Below are 22832 nucleotides of genomic sequence, written 5' to 3'. Positions count from 1 at the left end.
CTGAGTTAGTCATGTCATTGATTCTGTGTGGTTTTCCAGGTTTACTAAGATATCATCTGCAAACCGAGATAGTTTTACTCTACTAATCCTTGTGCCTCTAATCAATCCCTTTAGTCTAACTGTATGGTTACATCTGGTTGAAAAGCAGTGGAACAGTGGTTATTTTCTCCTTGTTCCTGTATTAAAGAAAATACTTGTAGTCATTCCCTAATATTACTGGTTTTAAGACTAAGATGAAAATACATTATGTGTATAGATATACATACACCTACATAAAAACACAACATGTGTATATATATATACACGTACACACATATTTTATATACATACATCGTATATACATGTTATATATACATACATTTATGTGTGTATACATATACATATATACTTATATGTGTATAAGTGTGTGTGTATGTGTATATATATATAAAATCATGTTAAGAAAGTATCCATCAAGTCCTATTTTCTTGAATATTTTCACGAAGAATGGATGTTGAATTCTGACAAAAGTTTTGTCAACATTTATGGAGATAATCCTATGATTATTTATTCTAAACCCTACTAATATGGTATATGATATTAATGGATTTCCAAATAATGCACTTACTTTGACTTATCATAGTGAATTATATTTTTACATAGTGTTGGATTCTATTTGTTAATACAATATTTATTTGTCTTATATTAGCACTATATATTTTTTCATGGATATTTATAAACATTATGAATAAGTAATAGTTTTCTGTACTGTATCATGTGGAGATAGTCAATATTATACCTGTTTCATAAAAAGAAGTGGAAAGTTTCCCTTCATTTTCAACTCTCTTTAATAATGTATAGAGCATTGGGACTATTTGATATTGGAAGGCTTGGTAGCATTTCTCTGTGAAGAAATCTGGGCCTGATGCTTTTTTTGAGAGATGGATACTTACTAAATATCTCTTTTTCCTCTATGGAAATTGCTCTGTTCACACCTGCTATCTCTATCAATTGGTTATCTTTGTTTTCCCAGGAAACCATGCATTTCACAAAGCTCTCAAATGTATTTGCTGGAAGGCCTAAAGTGTCCTGTACATTTTTGTCTGTTTGGATGATTTCCTTTCCCCTGCCATTTCTTATTTTGTACCTTTGTGCTTCTTCCCTTTTTCTCCTTGACTGTGTTAGCTAGTGGTTTCTCTATTTGGGTTTTGTTTGTTTGTTTTCAAAAAACACTAAAAAGAAAGTAATTTCAATAATTTCAATAATTGTTGCTGTTCTAATCTAAATCCCTCTAAAACCAACTCTAAAACAAAACACAGTTACAAACATGATACTCTAGGTGTAACAGCAGACACTCAGTTTCTTCATTTAAGAAACTTCATATTCTTTTCTTTCTTTTTTTTCTTTCTTTGGTTACCACCTAATATTGTTGGCTCACAGAGTTGTCAACCAAAACCCCTAAGTGATTTTTAACACATTTTGCTGCTAAACCACATTACTTTCAGCCTTGTGCGTGTAGAATTTCTCTTCCTCTACATATACCTTTAATGATCTTCAACTTGTTAGATTCCATCTCATAAGATCCTTCTAGACCCTATAATTCCAGGTATTCATTTACTCAAACCAAACAACTTTTCTTGAGCCCCTACTATTCTGCTGGCTTGTGCCAAGACCAGTGCTTACAGGCACATAACTGTGTCATAAAGTTGTTCTCTGAGACAACAGACAAACATTAAAAAATACTATCTGTGCACAGAAGGAGCAACAGGATGGAAGGATGTGGGGATCAGGGAAGGGTCTAGAGGAAAGGAGACATTTGTCTGGTTCCTTAAGGATGTCTGCCAGTTGGAGAAGGGGAAAAGGCATCCTAGGGAGAGGTGGTGAAGAAAGAAAGGAAGAAAAGAAAAAAAGAGGGAAAAGGAGAGAAAGACAAACAGAGAAAGAAGTAAACAGAAAGGAAGGGAGGAAGGGAGAGAGAAGCGAGGGAGGGAGGGAAGGAAGGGAATGAAGGAAGGGGAAGGGAGGGAGGGAAAGAAAAGAAAAAACAAAACAAAACAAAACAAAGAATGAGGAAGGGAGGAGGCAAGGAGGTAGGGAGGGAGGGAAGAAGGAGGGAAGAGTGAGCACTGAAGGCATATGGTATCCAGGAGGAACAGCAGCTATAAATTCGTGTGTGGGCAGAGCCTTCAGTGGCCGGTGATGATGGTGGAGAAATAGGTCAGCACAAGACCTATCCACACTTAAACTTAAAGCTCAAAGACCTTCAATGGCAATGTGTGACATTTTGAAACAGGAGGGTACAACAGTGAGACCTGCATCCTAGAAAGGTCACTCTGGACACACAGTAGAACACGGGATAGAACGAGGAGCATTCAGGGGCGCCTGGGTGGCTCAGTGGGTTAAGCCTCTGCCTTCGGCTCAGGTCATGATCCCAGTGTCCTGGGATTGAGCCCCACATCGGGCTCTCTGCTCCGTGGGGAGCCTGCTTTGCTTCCTCCTCTCTCTCTCTGCCTACTTGTGATCTCTGTCTGTCAAATGAATAAATAAAATCTTAAAAAAAAAAAAAAAGAACGAGGAGCATTCAGATTCAGAGAACCAATGAGGAGACCAGGCAATAATTCAAGTGAGAGATTATAAGGACCTGAACTGAAGCAGTATAATTAGAAAAGGACAAATTCCAGAAACAAGTCAGGTGGTTGATGGGATAAAAGCAGTGACAAAAAGAGAAGATACAAAAAGTTGTATCTGAGGGAAAGACTTGCTTTCACTGAGATGGAGAATATGTGAAGAGCACATAGTTCAGTTTTTTTTTTAATATTTTATTTATTTATTTGAGAGGCAAAGAGAGACAATGCAAGAGAGAGAGCATGAGAGGAGAGAGGTCAGCGGAAGAAGCAGACTTCCTGCTGAGCAGGGAGTCTGATGTGGGACTCAATCCCGGGACTCCAGGATCATGACCTGAGCTGAAGGCAGTCGCTTAACCAAATGAGCCACCCAGGTGCCTCCCACATAGTTCAGTTTTGAACAAGAGTCTGAGCTATCAAGACTCTTTACTCTTTACACCAGAGTGAAGATGTTCTACAGCCATTTGGCAAAATACGGGGGCTAGAGCACAAGAGATGGGGGCTGGGTGGGAGATGCCTGTTTGAGGGTATCTGTGGGTGACAGGCGTAGGCCCGGTGCAAATAAGACAGCAACTACCATCTACTGAGTGCTTACTACCTGCCAGGACTGTGCTAAGCACTTCACTATATCCTTTCGTAGGTATATAAAAATAAATATAATGTATATTTTAATTTATATATATGCAATATATTTTTAATATTTATTTATTTATACCCCACCCCACCCCCCATTGCATACACATACACACTGATCCTGTAAGGAACTATTATTCCCACTTCATAGATGTGGATACCAAGGTTTGAGAGCAACAACATGCCCAGGGTCACAGGGTTGGTTACGAGGTAGGAAAGGGATTTGAATTCAGTGCTGAGCCCCAAATCCTGGGATCTTACAACACCCCAAAAAGTAAGGTGAACTAAAAAAGTAATTTGGCAGAAAAGGGAGTTGGGAGAGATGTCACTGAAGGAAAAGAAGAAAATGAAAATGTCCTGACTGCCAATTCTTTTTCTTTTTTTAAGATTTTATTTATTTATTTGACAGACAGAGAGCGATCACAAGCAGGCAGAGAGAGAGGGGGAAGCAGGCTCCCCAATGAGCAGAGACCCCGATGCAGGGCTCGATCCAGGACCCTGAGATCATGACCTGAGCTGAAGGCAGAGGCTCTAACCCATTGAGCCACCCAGGTGCCCCTTGACTGCCAATTCTTGCCAGCCATTGAATGAGGCAGTTTTTATGCATTATCTCCTTTAATTCTCATACCCAATCATTAAATCTGTATTATTAGCCGCATTTCTTATGGAAAAACTTGTTGAAGACCACAGCATTGATAAATGGAAAAAAAAAAAAGGGGGGATTTGAAACCACTCCATCTTAGTCTAAATATAATGAGATCAGCAAAAAATAAAATTATAGAGGCACCTGGCCAGTTCAGTCAGGAGAGCATGCAACTCTTGATCTCAGCAATGTGAGCTTAAGCCCCACATTGAGCACAGAGATTCCTTAAAAAGTAAATAAATAAATAATTTAAAAATAATTAGAATAGGCAATTGGATGGATAGAAAAAGAATCAGGAGAAAGTGTGGGAATCCGAGGATGACAGAATTTTAAGACGAGTGGTCGGTAAAGTCAAACACTGTCAAAAAGTCAGGCTAAGGACTGGAAAGCCCATTTCATTTAATAATTAACAGGTTTTGGTGACCTTTTTGAGAACAGATACTGTAGAGTGATGGATTAAAAGTCAGAGGGCAGCTAACCCGGAAGACACCAGGAAGCAGGTAAACGGAGGCAGTGAGAGGAGAATGGATATTAGCTGGAGGGGAAGGTGAAATAGGGAGCCAGGGTTTTCTAGAAGAGAGGACATCTGGAGGCCAAGATGAGGGGTAGGTGAAGGAGAAACAGACACAAGGGGAGGGTGTGAATGATGTGGCAAGTTTCAGAGGAGAAGACGAGGGCCACTTCCTCCTCTGATCATGAGGAGGCAGGAGAAGGCACTTTTTTTTTTTTAAGATTTGATTTATTTATTTGATGGAGAGATGGCGAGAGAGGGAGCACAGCAGGCAGAGCGGGAGAGGGAAAAGCAGGCTTCCTGCTGAGCAGGGAGCCCAACCAGGCGCCTGAGAAGGTCCTTTTGTGGATAAGTCTGGAGGTGGGGAAAAAGTGCAAGTTGAACTAAGGTTCAACTTAGTTCTCCTCGGTGAGTCACATACAGAAACTACACCAGGTGGAACTGTCTTACAAAGAAAACTTTACTTGTAGCAGACAAGGAGATCACAGGGAGCAATTTCCAAAGCTGCAACTCCCTGAGCAAGGGAGGATGTGTTCTTTTTATTTAGGGTTAGGATGAATATTTAGAAAGAGGAGCCCGGGGCACCTGGGTGGCTCAGTCCTTAAGGGTCTGCCTTGCACTCAGGTCATGATCCCGGGGTCCTTAGGTGGAGCCCCGCATCAGGCTCCCCGCGCAATGGGAAACCTACTTCTCCCTCCCACTCCCCCTGCTTGTGTTCCCTCTCTCCCCGTCAAATAAATAAAAATCTTTAAAAAAGAAAGAAAGAAAGAAAGAAAGGAAGAAAGGAAGAAAAGAAAAGAAAAGAAAAGAAAAGAAAAGAAAAGAAAAGAAAAGAAAAGAATAGAAAAGAAAAGAAAAGAAAAGAAAAGAAAAGAAAGAGGAGCCCTGCCATGGTGGGGGGGTGGGGAGAACATAAGTTCACACATGCACCTGAAGGTGATGTGCCTAGACGTGTGTTATGTTCTTCCCTGGGCAGAGATTTTAGCACCATAATGAGGTGAAGGTGACTGTCAGTCGTTCCCTGGGTCACTCCATGCATGGTCCATCTGTGCAGGCAGGAGTCAGGGGTTAAACTCAAACTGGTCTGGGCAATCTGAGCTGTTATTGCTCCAGGGGTAGAGTTTCGGTTTATAGCCACGGGGTCTTGTCTGAGTTAAGAGATAAACTGGAAAGAAGGGCTCCAGGAACAATGGGGGATAAAGATCAGTGGGTATAAGCAGAACAGTAAAGGTTAAGTCCTGTGATCTAACTGCTAACCAGGGCAGTGGCAAGGAGCCCACATCCAATAGCCCCTCTTCACTACTGAAGTCGTCTGGCTTGCCCGTTGACAATGAGAGGGATAAACAGAATGATGGAGGCTTTGGGAAGGGACACTGCGGGACGCTGGAAGTACAGGGAAAGCTAAATAAATAAATATGCCCTGACGACACCAAGGACTCAGGCAGGGCTGCAAACCATGATGTTGTCACTGAATCCACGAGCGAGGTTGCAGGTCTCCTCTGGAACTGCGGGGCAGGGAAGCAGGGATGGGCTCATGCAGGACCAGCGATCCCCAGGGCACAAGAGGCGGGGAAGGCGGTGAGAGTGTATTTGAAGTGACTGACGGTGGAATCTGCACCCGCGACAAGAAGTCAAAGGAGCACTGATAAACTGAGAGGACAGAGAAGACAGAGGAGGGGAGAGCCTGAAGAGGTTGGAAGTAAGTTTGATGGAATGGAGGAGTGAGGACATGGGGGTTTTGAGCAGAGAGCAAAGTCTCAGGGTTCAAGATGTCAAGGGCAGATTGACTCTGTGGCATAAATTCCAGAATGTGTCCTTGCTGTGGTGGCACAGAGGGGACAGTCACTGCAGAGAGGATGGGAGGCTAGACTACCTTCTTTACGGATCCTGAAGTCAGTCTGGGAGAGGTGTAAGTTTTAAAATGGTGAGGACAGGGGTGCCTGAGTGGCTCAGTCATTAAGTGTCTGCCTTCGGCTCAGGTTATGATCTCAGGGTCCTGGGACTGAGCCACACATCAGGCTCCCTGCTCAGCAGGAGCCCTGTTTCTTCCTCTCCCACTCCCCCTGCTTGTGTTCCCTCTCTCGTTATGTCTCTCTGTCAAGTAAATAAAATCTTTAAAATCAAATCAAATAAAACAAAACAAAATAAAATGCTGAGGACAGCTCCTATTCTACCCAGATTCATGTCATTTAAAAAACCGATAAACACGCAATCATTGATATCATGGATGAAATCACTGATAAAATATTTTTGATTGAAGAAGGGCCTTTGTCATGTCGCTGCTATGTCTGCAGGAGACAGAGACTCCTGAATGGCATCACACTAAGGGACCAGAGACTCAGAATGGAGGGGGGGGTACTCTCATTCGCGGGTTGGGGTGCCCTGGCTTTAGGACCCCACCCACCTAAGGAGTCTGATCTGGGGAGCCCAGCACTAAACCAAACGCCCTCTTTGACCTGAAGGCACCTGTACCTCACACCCAAGGGAATGGGCAGCCCCTGTTCCTGCTGTACATGCCTACCGCTGGCTCAGAAGAAATGGATTTAAAGTACTAAGCAGACATTCACGGGGACCAGCCACACCACCACTTCCCCCATGAAGATGTTTATCTTTAAAGAGGCCTGTAGTGCAAGCCTAGGCCCTCGGTAGCTCTGCTGCTTGGTTTTAAAATTTACTAGAGCTACTTCAGCAGCAGATGAAAGACCATATGCTTTTGCAAGAGGCTGTTACTCTCTCGGGGTTGGACTCCTAGTTTTATTTTTCTCCCTCTTCCTCCCCCTTCTTTTTGTCTTATAATCTTTTTTCAAATTATAACTTGCATCGAATACAGATACCTAAGTAGAAAAAACCACAACTATGCTGATTAGGGCCAGGGGGATATATAGGCCAGCTCATTCACCTTCTTTTTCTCTGCCTCCAAACCACCTTCCCATTCAGCCATTAAAATTTAAAAATGATGGTCATTCAGATTTCATAGCAACATGGATTAAAAGGCTTATGATAGTGTGAAAGTTTTTTAAATCAAAGCAAAAAGAAAATCAGTTAATATCCAAAACATAAAGAAAGTGTACAACTCAACAGCAAAAAAAAAAAAAAAAAAAAAAAGACAGTCTGGGGCACCTGGGTGGCTCAGTCAGTTAAGCTTCTGCCTTTGGCTCAAGTCATGATCCCAGGGTCCTGGGATCAAATACCACATCTGGCTCATTGCTCAGCAGGGAGCCTACTCTCCCTCTGCATGCCATTCCCCCTGCTGTGCTCTCGTTCCCTATCTCCCTCTCAATCAAATAAATAAATAAAATCTTTTAAAAATAAAAAATAAAATAAACGCTCTAATTGAAAAATGGGCAGACGATCTGAATAGACATTTTCCCAAAGAAGACTTCCAGATGTCTAAGAGGCACATGAAAAGATGCTCAACGTCACTAATCACGATGGAAATGCAAATCAAAACCACAATGAGATAGCACCTCACAGTTAGATAGGATGGGTGGTATCAAAGAAATGAAAAATAGCAAAAGGTGGTGAGGATGTTGAGAAAAGGGAACTCTCATGCACTGTCAGTGGGAATGCAAATTGGTGCAGCCACGTGGAAAACAGTATTGGAGGTTCCTCAAAAAATTAAAAACAGAATTATCACATGATCCATTAATTCTACTTCTGGGTATTTATCTGAAGAAAATAGAAACACTAACTCCAAAAGCATGTGATCTCATTTATATACAGAATCTTCAAAAAACAAAACAAAACCAAACAAAAAACAAAAAAGCCCAAGCTCACAGATACACAGAACAGATTGGTGGTTGCAAAATATGGAAGGAGGAGAGGGTAAGGGTAGCTGAAATGGGTGAAAGACATCAAAAGGTACAAATATAAATAAAAGTAATGGGAATGTAATATACAGCATGGTGACTATAGTCAATAATACTATATTGCATATTTGAAAATTAAGAGAATAAATCTTAAAAGTCTTCATCACAAGAAAAAATTTTTTGTAACTACCTGTGGTGACAGGTGTTAACTAGACTTACTGTGGTAACCATTTCACAACACATACAAACATAAAATCATTATGTTGTAGACCTGAAACTAATATAATGTTATGTCAATTATACTTAAATTAAAAAACTCTACATACAATATGATTGTAATTATTTAAAACCAATCTATAAAATGGGGCAAAGACTAGCAGGAAATACACCAAAGTGCTAATAGAGGATGTGGTCCACATTTCCCTCCACTCTGTTCTGTATTTCAGAAAGTTTTATACAAGAAAAAACTTCTAAAATGAGAAAAAGTTTTAATATTCAAAAATGTTTAAAACAAAGATGATTCCTTCCCTACCATAGGGGTTTCTTTACATCACTTCATGTCCCTAACTAAATGTACAGAGAAATAATATACTTAAGAATTATTGGTGTTTTCATTTATTTACATGTATTTATTGAGAGCTATTTAAGAGCAGGTCACCCCCTGGATATTAGGGATTTAGGGTGAACAGGAAAAATTCTCTGCTTACATGGAACTTATAATCTACTGGAGGAACATGGTCAATAAACAAAGAAATACTAGGCATTTGATAGTGCTATGCAGAGAATTAAAAGAGGTAATACCATTTTTTAAAAAGATTTTATGCATTTATTTGAGAAAGAGAGCACACGAGCAAGGGGAGGAGTAGAGGGAGGGGGACAAACAGACTCTGAGCTGAGTGCCAAGCCCATCAGTGGGTTGGGTCTTAGGATCCTGAAATCATGGCCTGAGCTGAAACCAAGAAACCAGGAGTCAGATGCTCAACTGACTGAGCCATGCAGGTGCCCCAATATGTTCTATAATTAATAATAGCATTTTTAGATCTGGGGATCAGGGACGGCTCAAAGGACGTGAGACTTGAGCTGATATCTGAATGACAAGAATCAGACTTGGGAAGATAGACAAGAGCCGATGCCAAGACCCTGAGCAAAAACAAATGTGTCCAGTTTGAGGAACTGAAAGAGCCATCGTGTCTGGGGAGCACTGGGTAGGGGAGGTGTGTGAGGTGAAGACATTGCTTCTTCCTTCAGGAACTTGTGGTGAAACAGGGCTCGGTAGTCATACGGACCATTCCTGACACTTCTCTTTTGGCAGAAGCCCTCAGAGGATGACAAATTCATAATATTCTGCAAAGCAGAAAAGTCAGGACTTTTTTTTCCCCCAGAATTAAGTGTCTCTCTTTTTTTTTCCTGTAAACTACAATTTTTTCACCTGTAATCAAAGGGACTGCATAACCATGTTAGCCTTAGAGAGAAAACAGATTTAATGCCTATTCCATAGAACCAGCCATGCCAAAAAATCGAAATCGTTCTCCAAAATCAAGACTTACTTGTCCTTCCCAAACTCAAATTTCCCAGGCCCAATTCGAAGCAGACTGCCACTGAGCCACTTGGGAAAATGTCCTCGGACTTGAGCAGAGACCACCTGTGGCGTCTCCTCCACCGTGGTTAGCAGCGGCGTAATACATGGAAGCCCCTCACGCTTACCGACCGCTGCCTTCTTCTGATCGGTACCCTCCATGTATTTTTTCAAAACTGTGAAGAGGAAATCAAGAGCACAAAAAAAATTGTATAAGGTATCTGTTTCTCCATAGACAATACTCTTACCTACTGGTAAGGGAAAAGTAAACCCAACACCAAATATAGTCTCCAAATTCCTCTCCTTCCTCATTCTCAAACTGTCACCTCTCTGGTTCTCCATTTTTGAACTACAACAATCCCTTTTTTTTGTATTCTTGCTGTACAAATCTGCCTAAGAATTAACTCAGGAATGTATTATTATCATTTCTCCTGGTTGAACAATGCTCCTCTTTTCAAGACTGAATCTGCGTATTAACCTTAGATGTGCTAAAAGCAACCTCATTGTAATGATAAAAAATGACCACTATTCATCACTATCCTAATTATATTAACCAGAATGGGATGCCAAAGATTTCACAGCAACTTATATGAGAATTTAGTAGGATGTAATTCAATTTCTTCCATTTTAATGACATATGCATGAACTTGCATGGCATTTTCAGAAGGGTGTCATGAACTGAATTATGCAGTGATACCTGGTCTGAAATTACCTGAAGTTCAAAAAGCCACAGGAAGAAAAAAATCATTATTATATAAAAAGCTGAAAATTATCCTTTTTATTTCATATTTATTTGGTGTTCACAAGGCAGTGTTGCCTAACACAGAGGGGTGGTCAGATATGAAGTTAATTAGTGCTTTATTTTATTTCATAAAATTTTAACAGTAATATAGAGTCTAAACTAGAAAAACTAACACACAGAAAGACACTATTCCTCTGAAGAAGTGAGATTTGCATTACTTTAGCAAAATATTTTACAATGTTATATTTATTATCTCATTTCTTTCAAATCTTTATAAAATTCAGTTTAGAGTACATGATTCCTTCTACTTTCCTATACATAACAATTCAGTCAAAGCCAAATATTTCCTGCTTTCCCAAATAAAATTAACTAATCTATCCCTAAGGAATGCTACTAGTGTTCAAATTCTATCTTAAATGCTACCTCCTTTATGAGGAAATGTAGTATAATATTTAATAAGAGTACTGTCCCGGATTCTGCCAGGGGCCAAACTGCTTGGTTTCAAATCCTGATCTGCCATTTTTTAAATAAATAACCTTGAGCAAGGCAACCTCTCTGTGCTCTGTTTCCTCCTATCTAAGGTGAGGATAATAATAATTCTTATTACTTCTAAGGTTATAAATAACAAATAGGTTATGTAAGGTTTTTAGAACATAGTAAATGCTCAAAAATGTTAGCTATCATTATTGACATAGCTTTCAATGATCAACAAGATGTAGTATCATCTTCCTTCAAATTATTTATTCAGGGATAAAAAGTATTCAAACCTGATGTAAATGAACATACAAACAGACTGTTTATACTGTAATCAGTGTCTTGTTTGAGCGCTGTTTCTCTAAGTATGGTCTGAGGACTACTTGGAACAAAAATACGTGATATTACTGTTAAAATGCAGATTTATGGATTCCACCTTGGACCTAATCAGAATTTTTGGGATAAAGTAAGCAAGCATTCTTAGGCATATGAAAATTTAAGAACCACAATATTAGGGGCATAAAGAGGATGCTTTGAAACCCTTATCTTACTACTTTTATTTATATTACGCATATTCATCTCACTCTCCTTTTACATTAAAATAAACGTCCTGAGGTCAGTTATTTTAGTCCTCTCACTTTAGTATAATTAAATTGAATACCCTGATTGGACATTTGTCTGAATAGAGATTCATGAATTTAAAACACTTCACATTTTAGAAAAAACTTACATGTCTATATGTACTGTACTTCATAGCATGTTATTGGCCGTTTTTTATATATTCTTCAAAATTTCCACCATACTTGATATTGTGATCTATACCTCCTTAATCCCCTTTCTAGTCTTGGTTCCTGAAAACACTGCACTTGTCTAACTTCCTTGCTCCCTCTTTGTTTGCTTCACTTATTAGCTGACAACCTTGGTAAGTTACTAATCACTCTGAGCCTCGAGTTTTTCAGTGATAATGGGGGTAATAGGGATGAAAGAAGGATAATACTTCCCATTTATGTTTGTTGTCGTAACTAAATATGGTAGTAGATAATTTCTAAATGTTAACTCCCTTAATTGGTGCTCTTCCCTCTTATCACCTCCTGAGCCTGACCTTGAACCTGGACTCTTTATAATCTCAGCACACCCTCCTTGGTAGTCTCATCTAGTCCCTTAATTTCACCAAGTACTTCTTGCAAGTGACTCTCAACATGTCAAATGAGAACTGTTCATTTTCACCTTTCCAAATCCACTTTTCCCACCTGCTAAATCACCTAGCTTCAAAATCTCTGTGGGCCTTGAGTTCCTCTTCTTCACTGTCCCCTCACATTCACTAAGTGGTTAAATTCTGACTATATCCAGACAGGGCCAGGAAGAGAATGCTACAGGGATGATATAGGGGGGCCAGTATAAATTACTAAGGCTCAGAAGTTTACAAGGGTGCCTTGGGCAAATCCTTTGTAAAGATTTGTGCTAGTCCACACCACCCGGGCAGCTCCCCCAATTTTTCTTCCGGCCCGAACCTGTCCTCCTCAGCATCAGTGCTTCAACTTCTCCTACCCATCAGTCATGCCCTTTCTACTGACCTAATTAAGGCCCACACAACCTCTTAGATGATATTATCAAAATCTCTTAATTGGAAGGAGAAAACAGGGAAGTTATCTACTATGGGAGCCTCCAAACGGTTAGGCCTCTTGATTCCTTTATCCCTTGAGATGGCTAGAGGCCACAAGCCAATTGCTTCCAGCCCTAAACAGCACACGGGGCTCCAGATCCCATCGAGGTAAAAATATTATCATTTTCTATGTGTGCTATGATGTGAAAAAAGTTGGGAAGCACTGCTACTAAATTAATCTTCCTAAGAACAGATCTGACTGTATCAAATAATCCTCCAAAAGCCTTCACAAATGACTCCTCACTGTCTACCAGGTAAAGTCTAAACTGCTTGGCCAGGCACTGAAGACACTGTACAATCTCACACCAGCTTACCTGTCCACGTACCCCCTCACTAATGCCTTCCATTCCAGCCAAACTAAACCACTCCCCATTCTCTCCTCTTCATCATAATTATATCCTTCTCTTCATCTAAGGTATTTCCCATCTCCTCCAGGTGAAATTCACTTACCCTACTCATCCTTCAAGATCACTCAAGATCCAGTGTCCACATCACCCACTTCTTAAACACAACATTCCCATTTCCTATAGCAAGAACTGATTCTCCTTAGTCTGAACTCACACAGCACCTATTTCAGCTCTGTTATGGCACTCATCTTACTCTCTCTTGTGCAATAAAGATGAATACAATTTATAACCTCTACTACTGGTACTCCTTGAGTAAAGGGTCACTTGTTTCTACTCCCACTCCAGTACCTAAAACACTGCCTTGCATACTGCAAGCACTAAATTATTGAATTATAGAATTTTAAAATTTATAGTGCATATTAGTAGGATTTTTGATAGCTCAACACCAGCCAATTTCAATAAATAAAATCATGTAACAATAGTAGCTGTAATAGAAAGCTATAAAACCAAAAAAAAAACCCAGAATTTAAGAATTTAAGGCAGTCCCCCAGAATGCAAACAGAAGAACCAAACATTTACATTAGGACATGTAGCAGTGATTTTCAATTGAGAAGGTTCTAAATAGTGACTATTCTTCCTATTGCAGATCTAAGAGAATCCCTACACCCTGAATCCTGCCCCATATGTTATACAAAATATATAAATACAAGACTGCTTCCCTGACAGGTAAAGAAATCTTGACTCATTCTTCCTTAACTCTCAGCTCTGTGGTGTTGCTGCCTGTATCTGCTACCGTGAAAAGCTTAGAAGCCCCCAGTACTCTTCAGAAAGAGGCACAGAATTAAAAGCCTAAGCTGCTAAGAAGAGAAGGAAGGGGGGCGGGGGGAGGAGGCAAATCCCCTACCTGGGATCCAGTGTACTACCACAGAAAGAAAGCCCACTGCAATGGTAGAAAGGTTGCTGACAAAATGGAGAAAGGTCTGAAAAAACATTCTGGTATTGAATTAAGCAGCAACAGATCCTGTGATTTCCAAAACCTCCCAGTTAACTTCCTGGGCTGTCCTTGGCTCACTGACAGAATAGGAGGGAATGGAGGAGGAAGCCAGGGAGGGCAGACAAGGGACAGGGCTTCCAGAACCTGCAATCTCTCCTGTTTGGCCACATTTCCAGAAGTATCCCAATTACCTACCTATGATAAGTAGCTGTTTGAAATTCTGAAACTGGACCACCAATAGTGGTCTCCCTTCCTAAACTTTCTTCTTTCAAACCTCTTCTCACATTACGATTAAGCACCTTGATCCATGGCTCAGTTTCATTATGCCACCTCTCGCCTCTGAAAGAGTCATATCTCTTTTCTTACAGAATAAAGTCCAATTGTTGTCTATCAACAAAGGACTCTACAATCTGGCCACACCTACCTTTCCATCTTTGCCCCTCTGCTTTCTAGCATTTCATCCCTCCTTTTCTTTTCCATTTATATAATTTACAAAACAGTTTCTGACAATATAGTACGAATAAGGCTCTGTGAAGGTATGCCCTTGATAAACATATAATCATGTATATTTTTATTCATTTAACGCTTTTGAGCACCAATACATCAAATACTGTGCTACAAATTAAGAATGTAAGGAAACAAGATTCAGTCCCTGCTCTCCAGCAGTTTAGATGATGCACTATTGCCCTTCGTGAATTCTCAGCTCAGGAAAAATCTTATCTAACATTGCACGTGCTTTTGTTCTTCGGTGCCATTTTAACAAACTTTCTCCTGTCTGAAATATCCTCCCTCTTTCCTTATCAAAAACCCATTTCACTACCTCTCTGACCCCTTTGCAAACTCTTCTAGTAACTTCCACCAAAAGGAGTTAACTAGCACTGCACAGACACACTTCTAACGTTTACCTATCATGTCTTCCTAGCAAAGACATGTAAGTATATTTCGAGAAAGGAGTGTTGACAACTGTCAGAAGGGAGAACAAAGAGTACCTTAAACTATGCTGTATTCCCCATAGTGCCTAGCAGATATTGATGTACAAAGACATTCAATATCTATTTTTATTGGTAAACAGTGAGAAATAATTTATAAACTTGTGAAATTTTATTGAAATGAGTATTAGAAGTGTAAATTAAAGGGCAATAGCGTATCTGCATTTGTTAATTATTCAGAGATAATTATTGTTTGTGTGGATGGTACCAAAGACATCAAAAGTTGATAAAAAATCAGTCTTATCGGCTGTCAAGAACTTTTATCCTAGGATGTAGCTGTTCTGACCAGTAAACACATTGTGACTAAAAATCGGTTCCCTAGTCTTAATCATACCAAATGAAATGATCGAACCAATTCTCTGAACCAGCATAGGAAAGAACATATTGAACAATGGTGACACCATCAAGATATAACAAGCACATTAGGAAAAGCACTTTGAAATAATTTTAGCCTTGTCTTTCTCATTAGTTAGTAAGTGTGAATTATGATGGGTCAGTAGAGACATCTTTGTATTTAGAACACTAAAAAATTCTGTAAGTTAACATAATAACTCAAACTCCAGGAGACATGTCATATTAACTCAAATATAGTCTTCTGTTTACATTCAGTATTTTAAAATTCAAATACTAATAGTTACTTCATTGACCTCCAACCTACCCTGCACCATTAGCATATCCCTCTGCAAACCTAATTTTTTCCACTTAACCAGTATTTTTAGTTAATATTTTATTTTAATGTTTTCAATGTTTTCTTATTTATGTAATGTGGTATATATGCTTTAAAATAGTAATCTGATTGCTGTTTTATTTATCAAATGAGATTTTACCATTTAGAAGGTAGCAAGGCAAATATGCTATACACCAAAGGAATACCAAATTCCCTGTGGTGCCATTTGTAAATATGTACAAATTTGTGATTGCTTATATTGGTAAAATATACATAAAATAGATTGAATTATCTATATGATTGAAAAATGTGTGCTGTGATTTTTAAAAACCTGATTAATATAGTTATCACATCTAATAGTTATCATATAGAATTATACAACATATTAAAATTCTTCAATAAAAACATAGCAATACCTTCCAACTTTTTTTTAGAGAATTTTTTTTTTTAAGCTAGATGAGTTTTAGAGATCCTCTAATTGAAATTCAATTTATTCAATTTATAATAGGTTTGAAATGACTCACCAAGGTTACCTTGTTGTTAAGGCAATCTTTTTACTTCTGGATCACTAATTTTTGTCCCATGCCACACAGATGCTAAGGCTCTAAATATAATTTATTAACTTCATCACTGATACGGTTGATATGTAAAAAAGCCAACTCATGTAAGGTTCTGGTTAGTAATTTCTCATTTTTATTTTATCACTTTTACCACAAGAAAATAATTTTAAACCAAGAATTTTTATTAGCCATATAGAATAACTAATAGTGAAAATAATCAAATGGTAACATTAAATAGCAATACCTTAGCCATATTTTATTACATATTGTGAAACTGGACAAATTACCTTGAGGTTTTAGTTTTTTATAATACTGACATGAAAAACATTTTTAAACTATCTCCATAGCTATCTGATATTTAGACAGAGTATTCTAAAAGAAAAAGTGCAATACTGTGAAATATTATCAAATTAACTCACTGAGTCTTCTTTTAGGATTTTAAGAAAGGCTAGGAAGTTTAAGGGAAAAAAAGAATCTATATGTAATTAAAATACTTTACACTTTTATGAAATATGCCAAATATTTAACCCTCAAAAAAAAAGCTACATACTTCATATTAATGTCCAGTCTAAAGCCCCTTTTAAATCTAGAAAAGAAATTCAAGGACTCTCCCCTTCTATGTTTAAGGCACACATTTTCTTTAACAACTAGAGAGCTTTCAGAGCATAAATGTCATTCTTTTAATACAACAACAATGGGCTTAAATTCTCAGCTTATTTTAAGTACACAATTTTATTTGTGCAGTGTGTTTGCAATCACTGTAAACCTCTGTCTCAGGAGCTCTCTTTTTTGTATTAGAAAGTTTTCAATAGTATTGGCTTCTTTGAAGAGTCCATCTAGCTCGTCAATATAAGATGCATCTACTGCTGCTCTCTCACTAATGAGGAAAAAAAAGTATTACATTAAACTAAATAGTTAGAATGTCTAGTGACACTATCACAGTGATGTTCTTTATTATGTTATACTTGTTAGCTACTTCATTTAAATAGCTTTGCACGTCAAAAAGCTTCATTAATTTAGAAAGTCTTCAGTAAAAGTTAGTCATGTAAATATTTTTGACAATTCAGTCTCCTGACACTGCAGACTATGTATCTTATAATACATTGTAATTCTAATATGAAACTATATACATTATTTTAACAACCACATAAACCATCATCCAAACACAATGATTGTCCAGTATTTAAAAAAAAAAAAAAAACTTTAAAAAACAAAACAAAAAAGAACATCTTATAAACATGATAATCTCAGGTCAATAAAATATTAAACTCAGTCTTCAAATATAGACATAATATTTAAATATTTCATAAATATATTTATCTTTAATATCACTCTTATTAGCATTATCTTCAATAAATGGCATTTTTCAAAAAATAAGTTTTTTCATCAAATGTTAAATGTTAGATCATCTAATTAGAGACCAAAATACATCCAGCTTAGTCTTTAGTTCTGGTAATAACAAAACAAAGGATGTTTCGTGTAAAAGTTGGGGTTATTCTTTGAAAATAACGAACTAATTTATTATAAAAAACTAAGGTAGAATAAAAAACTCTGAAATTACAATTACTGGATAGGTTTGCAGCCACTGAACTAAACTTCTCATTATGGAGTTTCCAGAAAAACATTATTTCTAAGAGAAAGACTCAAGAGTATATGCTATAAGTACTTGCCTTAAGATCTTTGCATATGTAGACAACATTAGATTAATTTCCTTGCTCATATCTGTTCAAAAAAAAATTACTAAGTTATGAACTATAAACTGTCTGTATTATAAAATCAGTATTTAGAAATATATGCATTTTATATATCACCATTCAAATCTTTCTCCAGGGATTCATCTTTATAAAACAGTCCAGAGCTTTCCAAGAAAGAGGAATCTGATTTTCCAAGAGAGGACAGTTGTGGACTATCTGGCATTTGAGGCTAATAGAAGAAAGTAAAGAAAACAGATAAATAGTCAACAAGATCCTTAGGAAATATGTATTCTGTCCCCCAAAAAGGCAAATAAAACATCTTTCAGGAAAAAAGCAAACATGCTAGAAATTATATGCATTCATGTCCTAATGAGTCATTTGAAATTTTATTACCAAGAAAACTTTTAGGCCTAACAAGCACCTTGTCGAACATACTAAATTTTGCTTCGGTTTTACATTACACTTTGAATATATTAATTCCTTGATGAAAAAGTTTCCTGTATCTTGAACCAGCAGATGTTTCCATAGCAATACAGTAAAACTTTCATTTAGACAATAGCCAAATGCTTGCAAAATTTTGCAAAATAACATAATCTTTAAAAGGAAGCAAATAATGTCCCAAACGCAAACAGATGGAGTAGTGAAGAAGGGCAGAATGCAGCACTCTAAATTTTAAAATATCAGCAACTATAGTACCTAGGTATCCTACTTTTTAGAGCAAAACAATTACTTAAAATCCTATGTTTCATATAGGCACGAAGCCATTTTTGTTTCTCCCTCATGGATTACAACAAAGAAATTCCATCTGCCAATAGTTTCTTGAAGGCCTATACTATTTAGTGAAAAAACAGATGGAGTCAACATAGTTCCCGCTGGGACAATCTCACCTCGGGAATATGAAAACATTAAATTTCATTCATCAACAGAATTTTCTTAAGTAGAAAAAAATTTGAGAAGTATAAAAAATAAAACCAAAGATTAAGGCTCCAGGAGCATATGGATTACCTCCAGTTCTCTTGGTCTCTTGCAATTTCGAGTATCAGGTTTTAAAATGTGACTTGTCATCATATTCTGGAGGCAAGAGCTGAAAGGTTTAGAGGAATGCCAAATATAAGTACAAACTCCATGCTACAGCTTTTTTGAGTCTTTCCCGGTCTTTCCAGTCCCACCAATTTATTTCAGGCTCTCATTGTTCTTTTAGGCTCTCATTATCTGTCACTTACCTGAACTACTCACTTTCTCCCTGCCTTATTCCATCCTATCAACTGCTGTTTGGGCAATCTTTCAAAATTGATTACCATATTTCCTTAACTCAAAAACCTTCCCACTATTCACTGCTCCAGAACGAGTTCAATTTCCATGGTATGGCCACCCGAAGTCCTACATCACCTGGGGTCAACCTACTGTTCCTATGATTTTCATCTACTCCCTCAGCCAAACTAGTCTCTTGGGCACTTGTGTCTGTTTCAGAATTTAAGATTCCTCTACTTTCAAAAAATATTAATGTTAAAATATATCTTATAGTTTATCTAATTCAATGTCATTTTTCACAGATATGAAAACAGAGGCAGAGATCATTGATCAGGTTCAAACAAGTAACACTAAGCCAGACTAGAACCAAGATTTCATGTCGAAGTTTCCACTGCCCTATCTTACCTTAATATAGCATCAAATTTTACTCTTAAATTACTCTCCCATCAACTCTGAAAATCATTTCCCTAGGAATCTGAAAGATTACGTTTAAACAAAGAAAAGACGTAGAAACCTACAAGGGGACAGCCCTCATGTCTTAAACGATGAGGAGCCCAATCTATACTCAATTATTAATTTACTTTGTCTTTTGGTTTTGTTTGGTTTGGTTTGTTTGGTTTTTTTGCAGAAACTAGGACGACCTGGATAACTGTAGTGAAACTGATTAGTCATACGTTCATACAAATAAGACAGAAAGATAGCAACAACAAACTGCAAATAAGAAATTCCCCGTAGTGCTCCTACACTGCTGTCAGTGCGTTTCCAGCATGTAAGCGCTGTAATAGCAGCTCGCAGAAAAACACTACACGCACACCGTCTGCTCACTTTGCCCTGGGAAGTTCCAAAAGAGAAGCAAGCCAACGTGAGGGCTGTTCTCTTCTCCCTTCCCCTTTTTCTCTTCCGTTTTCCTTCTACACCTCTTCTCTCCTCTCTCAGAGTAACAGAATGTGCGTGGATAGCAAATGAAAACTTCTATAGTTAGGGAACTCTGTTTGTGCAAAAAAAACCTCATTTTTTTCTGTCATAAAATAAGGCCTCCCTGCTGAACCCAGGCTCGGTCAAGAGGCTGCGGCTCCTCCTGGGACACCCCATTCGCAGACGCTAACCTCGGCCATGCAATCCAATGCCCTGGTGACCTAGACTTTACAAAGCAATGACCCTGCACCTTACGCAACTTCTTCCGCCTAGTCTTCTCTTTCTTCTCAACGCCTAGTGGGCCCCTGGGGCCATTTCACCTACCTTTTTTCTCACTTCCCTCCCTGCTCTCTTTTCCTCCCTACTTGTATTTAATCCCCCACTAACATCCCTGAGAGGAAGCGTCTCTCCTCTCACTGCCCGGTTTCTCACTCCAAAGTGCACGCATCCCTCCAGCCCCACCCCAAGCCCGTCTACTACATGGCGTCGTGACCTTCCTCCTCAGCGAAAGCGCGGGAATGAAGATACCGCGTTCCCGCACTCGAGTGCGCAGTCTCCACGGACTCCCAGCAGTCAGCGCGTGAGTCACGTGAATCACGTGAGGTGCTGCGCAGGCTCCCGGCGCCCAGCCAAGAGTCCTCTGGCATTTCGCAGAGGGGCCGCTTTCTTCCTTTCATCTCCCGCTGTTCCCCTGGACTTGTTACCTCTGACACAAACATCTCTCCTTGCCTCCAAGTGTGTGGAGAAGATGGGAAAAATCTGAGACTAGTCTCTCGGGGGAAAAAAAAAAAAAAAAAAAGAATTGCCTAAACGAGGCTGGGTGGGGTGTGTCCCACCCTCCGGCAATGTCAGTATAGGAACACAAAATGGGACACCCAACACTACTACTCAAATAAAACTATAAATATTCCAGATGGTTTGTTTGAAGGAAGTTTGAAGGAAGCCAGCGTTCTCCTGGCTCGCAACTTCCAGACCCAGACATCCATTCCTTCGCCTCTTTCTTCTCTGATGCAATCACACTTTAAGAATCACACCCTTCTGGAAGATTCCTTTCCTGATGTCAATAGGTTTAGTCACCTTAATTGGCAGCTTTTAAAAAATACTTTCTAACATACATGGCTCACATACTTCGCAGTGCTTTCATGTGGCAACTTTGACCTGCAATTTCAGACATTCTAAGGTTATGCACAGTTAGTTGATGTGGAAGGAAAAAAATACCACCTCATAAAACAAAGGTCAATAACATCGTCCATAAATTTCAGGTACACGCTCTTGCACCTTAGCAAACTACAGTCAACAAGGTTTTTTCCCTTTGGTTTATCTCAATGTTAGTTGACATAAAGACTTCTGTGTGTATGTTTATTTTTTTGCTCCTTGTGAGAAAGTCATTCTTTTTAAGTAAGTTCCCAGAAAATAGGTACTCAGTTTAACTTGATTTGATAATATTGTGATATATAAATCACTTAATAAGACTGGATTAAATATAGGGAATTATTATTGACAGTCTTTATAGGATCCCAGTCACTCTTTGAGGACTGATAACAATCTGTGTTGAAATTTTTACCATGTGTGTAAAATGAGGGGGAAAAGTAATGAGTTTTTCATAAAGCCATACCATCTCTTGAAAGAATTGTCCTTTACTCTGGTATTATGTACTTCTTGACTTTTTTTTTTTTTTTTTTGGTGTTAAAGTGGTCATTCATGAAATAAAAATACAAAGATTTTTAAGATATTTATTGCTCTTACTTGGCAAAATATAAAGTTGCCCACTCAGTGTTTATCTCTTCTGCATTATTATCATTATTGTCATTACTCTTTATAGTCCATTAAACCCAAAAGTCTGGGAAATACTCACCTATTCCTCTTCTATTCACATTGTATGATATCTAACTATATAGTTATCTAGTTCGTAAAATATTTCAAGGAAAAGTGATTCCACCGAATACATAAATGTTTACACCAGATTAAGAGAACACCAGAGACATTTTATTTTATTTTTAAAATGTTATCTCCACTGCATAAGCTAAATGAGTAAGAATAAGTGAGAATGTGTGGAGAGTTATAGTTGTCTAGTGCTTTAAAACATTCAAAGGGTTATCTTCATCTCATTTAATCTTCACAAATAATCCTGTGAAATAGGCAGGACATGAAGACATCTGAGTTGCTCTGTATCAAAAAAAAACGTTTATCCCCAAACCAAGAAGTGGGTAAATTGTGCATTCTACATCTTTACAGTTGAAGAGAAATCATCGGGAATGGGCCATTTAAAATTATTTTGTCTGGTGCTCTGCTTCTGATCACTACTGGACTCCATTTCATGCTTTCATACACTATAGTTGGAGGATGGAAATCTGTTAGTTCAATTTCAATCATGTGTGTATTCTTATCATATACTTCTTAAATGTGTGATTTTTCTTCTTCCAGTAGTCTCTGCACCAAGCACCTGTGACCATCCCACCACAGGCTTCCTTTGTAATCACTGCTGTGGATGTGATGTATTTAATACCTTATAAAATGAAAACCCTATTTTGTTAAAAAACAAAACACCCAACTAGCTACTTATGGAAGCATTTACTTCCTAATTCTAGAACCCCTCTGTTTCTATACAGGCTCTATACTGGCCAAAAAAAAAAAAAAAAGCAAAAACAGAAAGTCACTTTGCTAATTCCCTTGCTAGCAAGGTAATACAATTTAGCACATGTTCAAGAAAAAATTGTCCAAGGAACTTTGTTTCTGCTAATTATTTTCAAGGCTGTTATAT

The 22832-nt window shown here is 38.3% G+C and overlaps 1 protein-coding gene across 5 annotated transcripts in view; it reads right to left on the bottom strand.

Annotated features, from left to right (window-relative positions):
• Positions 1-22832, bottom strand: part of LOC116855584 (testis-expressed protein 12) — a 105189-nt gene that overhangs the window by 20408 nt on the left and 61949 nt on the right. The window contains exons 1-4 of one of the 5 annotated variants that reach the window (XM_032838419.1): positions 20565-20660; positions 18911-18989; positions 18023-18134; positions 9747-9951 (exon numbers count right to left, since the gene is read on the bottom strand). In XM_032838419.1, coding sequence (XP_032694310.1) covers positions 9747-9951; positions 18023-18134; positions 18911-18973 — 380 coding nt within the window. In that variant the 5' untranslated portion in view covers positions 18974-18989; positions 20565-20660. Of the gene's footprint in view, positions 1-9746; positions 9952-13905; positions 14093-16375; positions 17089-17881; positions 17934-18022; positions 18135-18910; positions 19722-20551; positions 20661-22832 lie in introns of those variants that run through there. The other 4 variants (XM_032838420.1, XM_032838423.1, XM_032838421.1 and 1 more) reach the window with 4 other exon arrangements.

Source organism: Lontra canadensis, unplaced genomic scaffold (assembly GCF_010015895.1).
Source record: "Lontra canadensis isolate GAN:19392208 unplaced genomic scaffold, GSC_riverotter_1.0 scaffold104, whole genome shotgun sequence".
NCBI classification, from domain to species: Eukaryota; Metazoa; Chordata; class Mammalia; order Carnivora; family Mustelidae; genus Lontra; species Lontra canadensis.
This window is presented reverse-complemented; position numbering and strand designations above follow the sequence as displayed.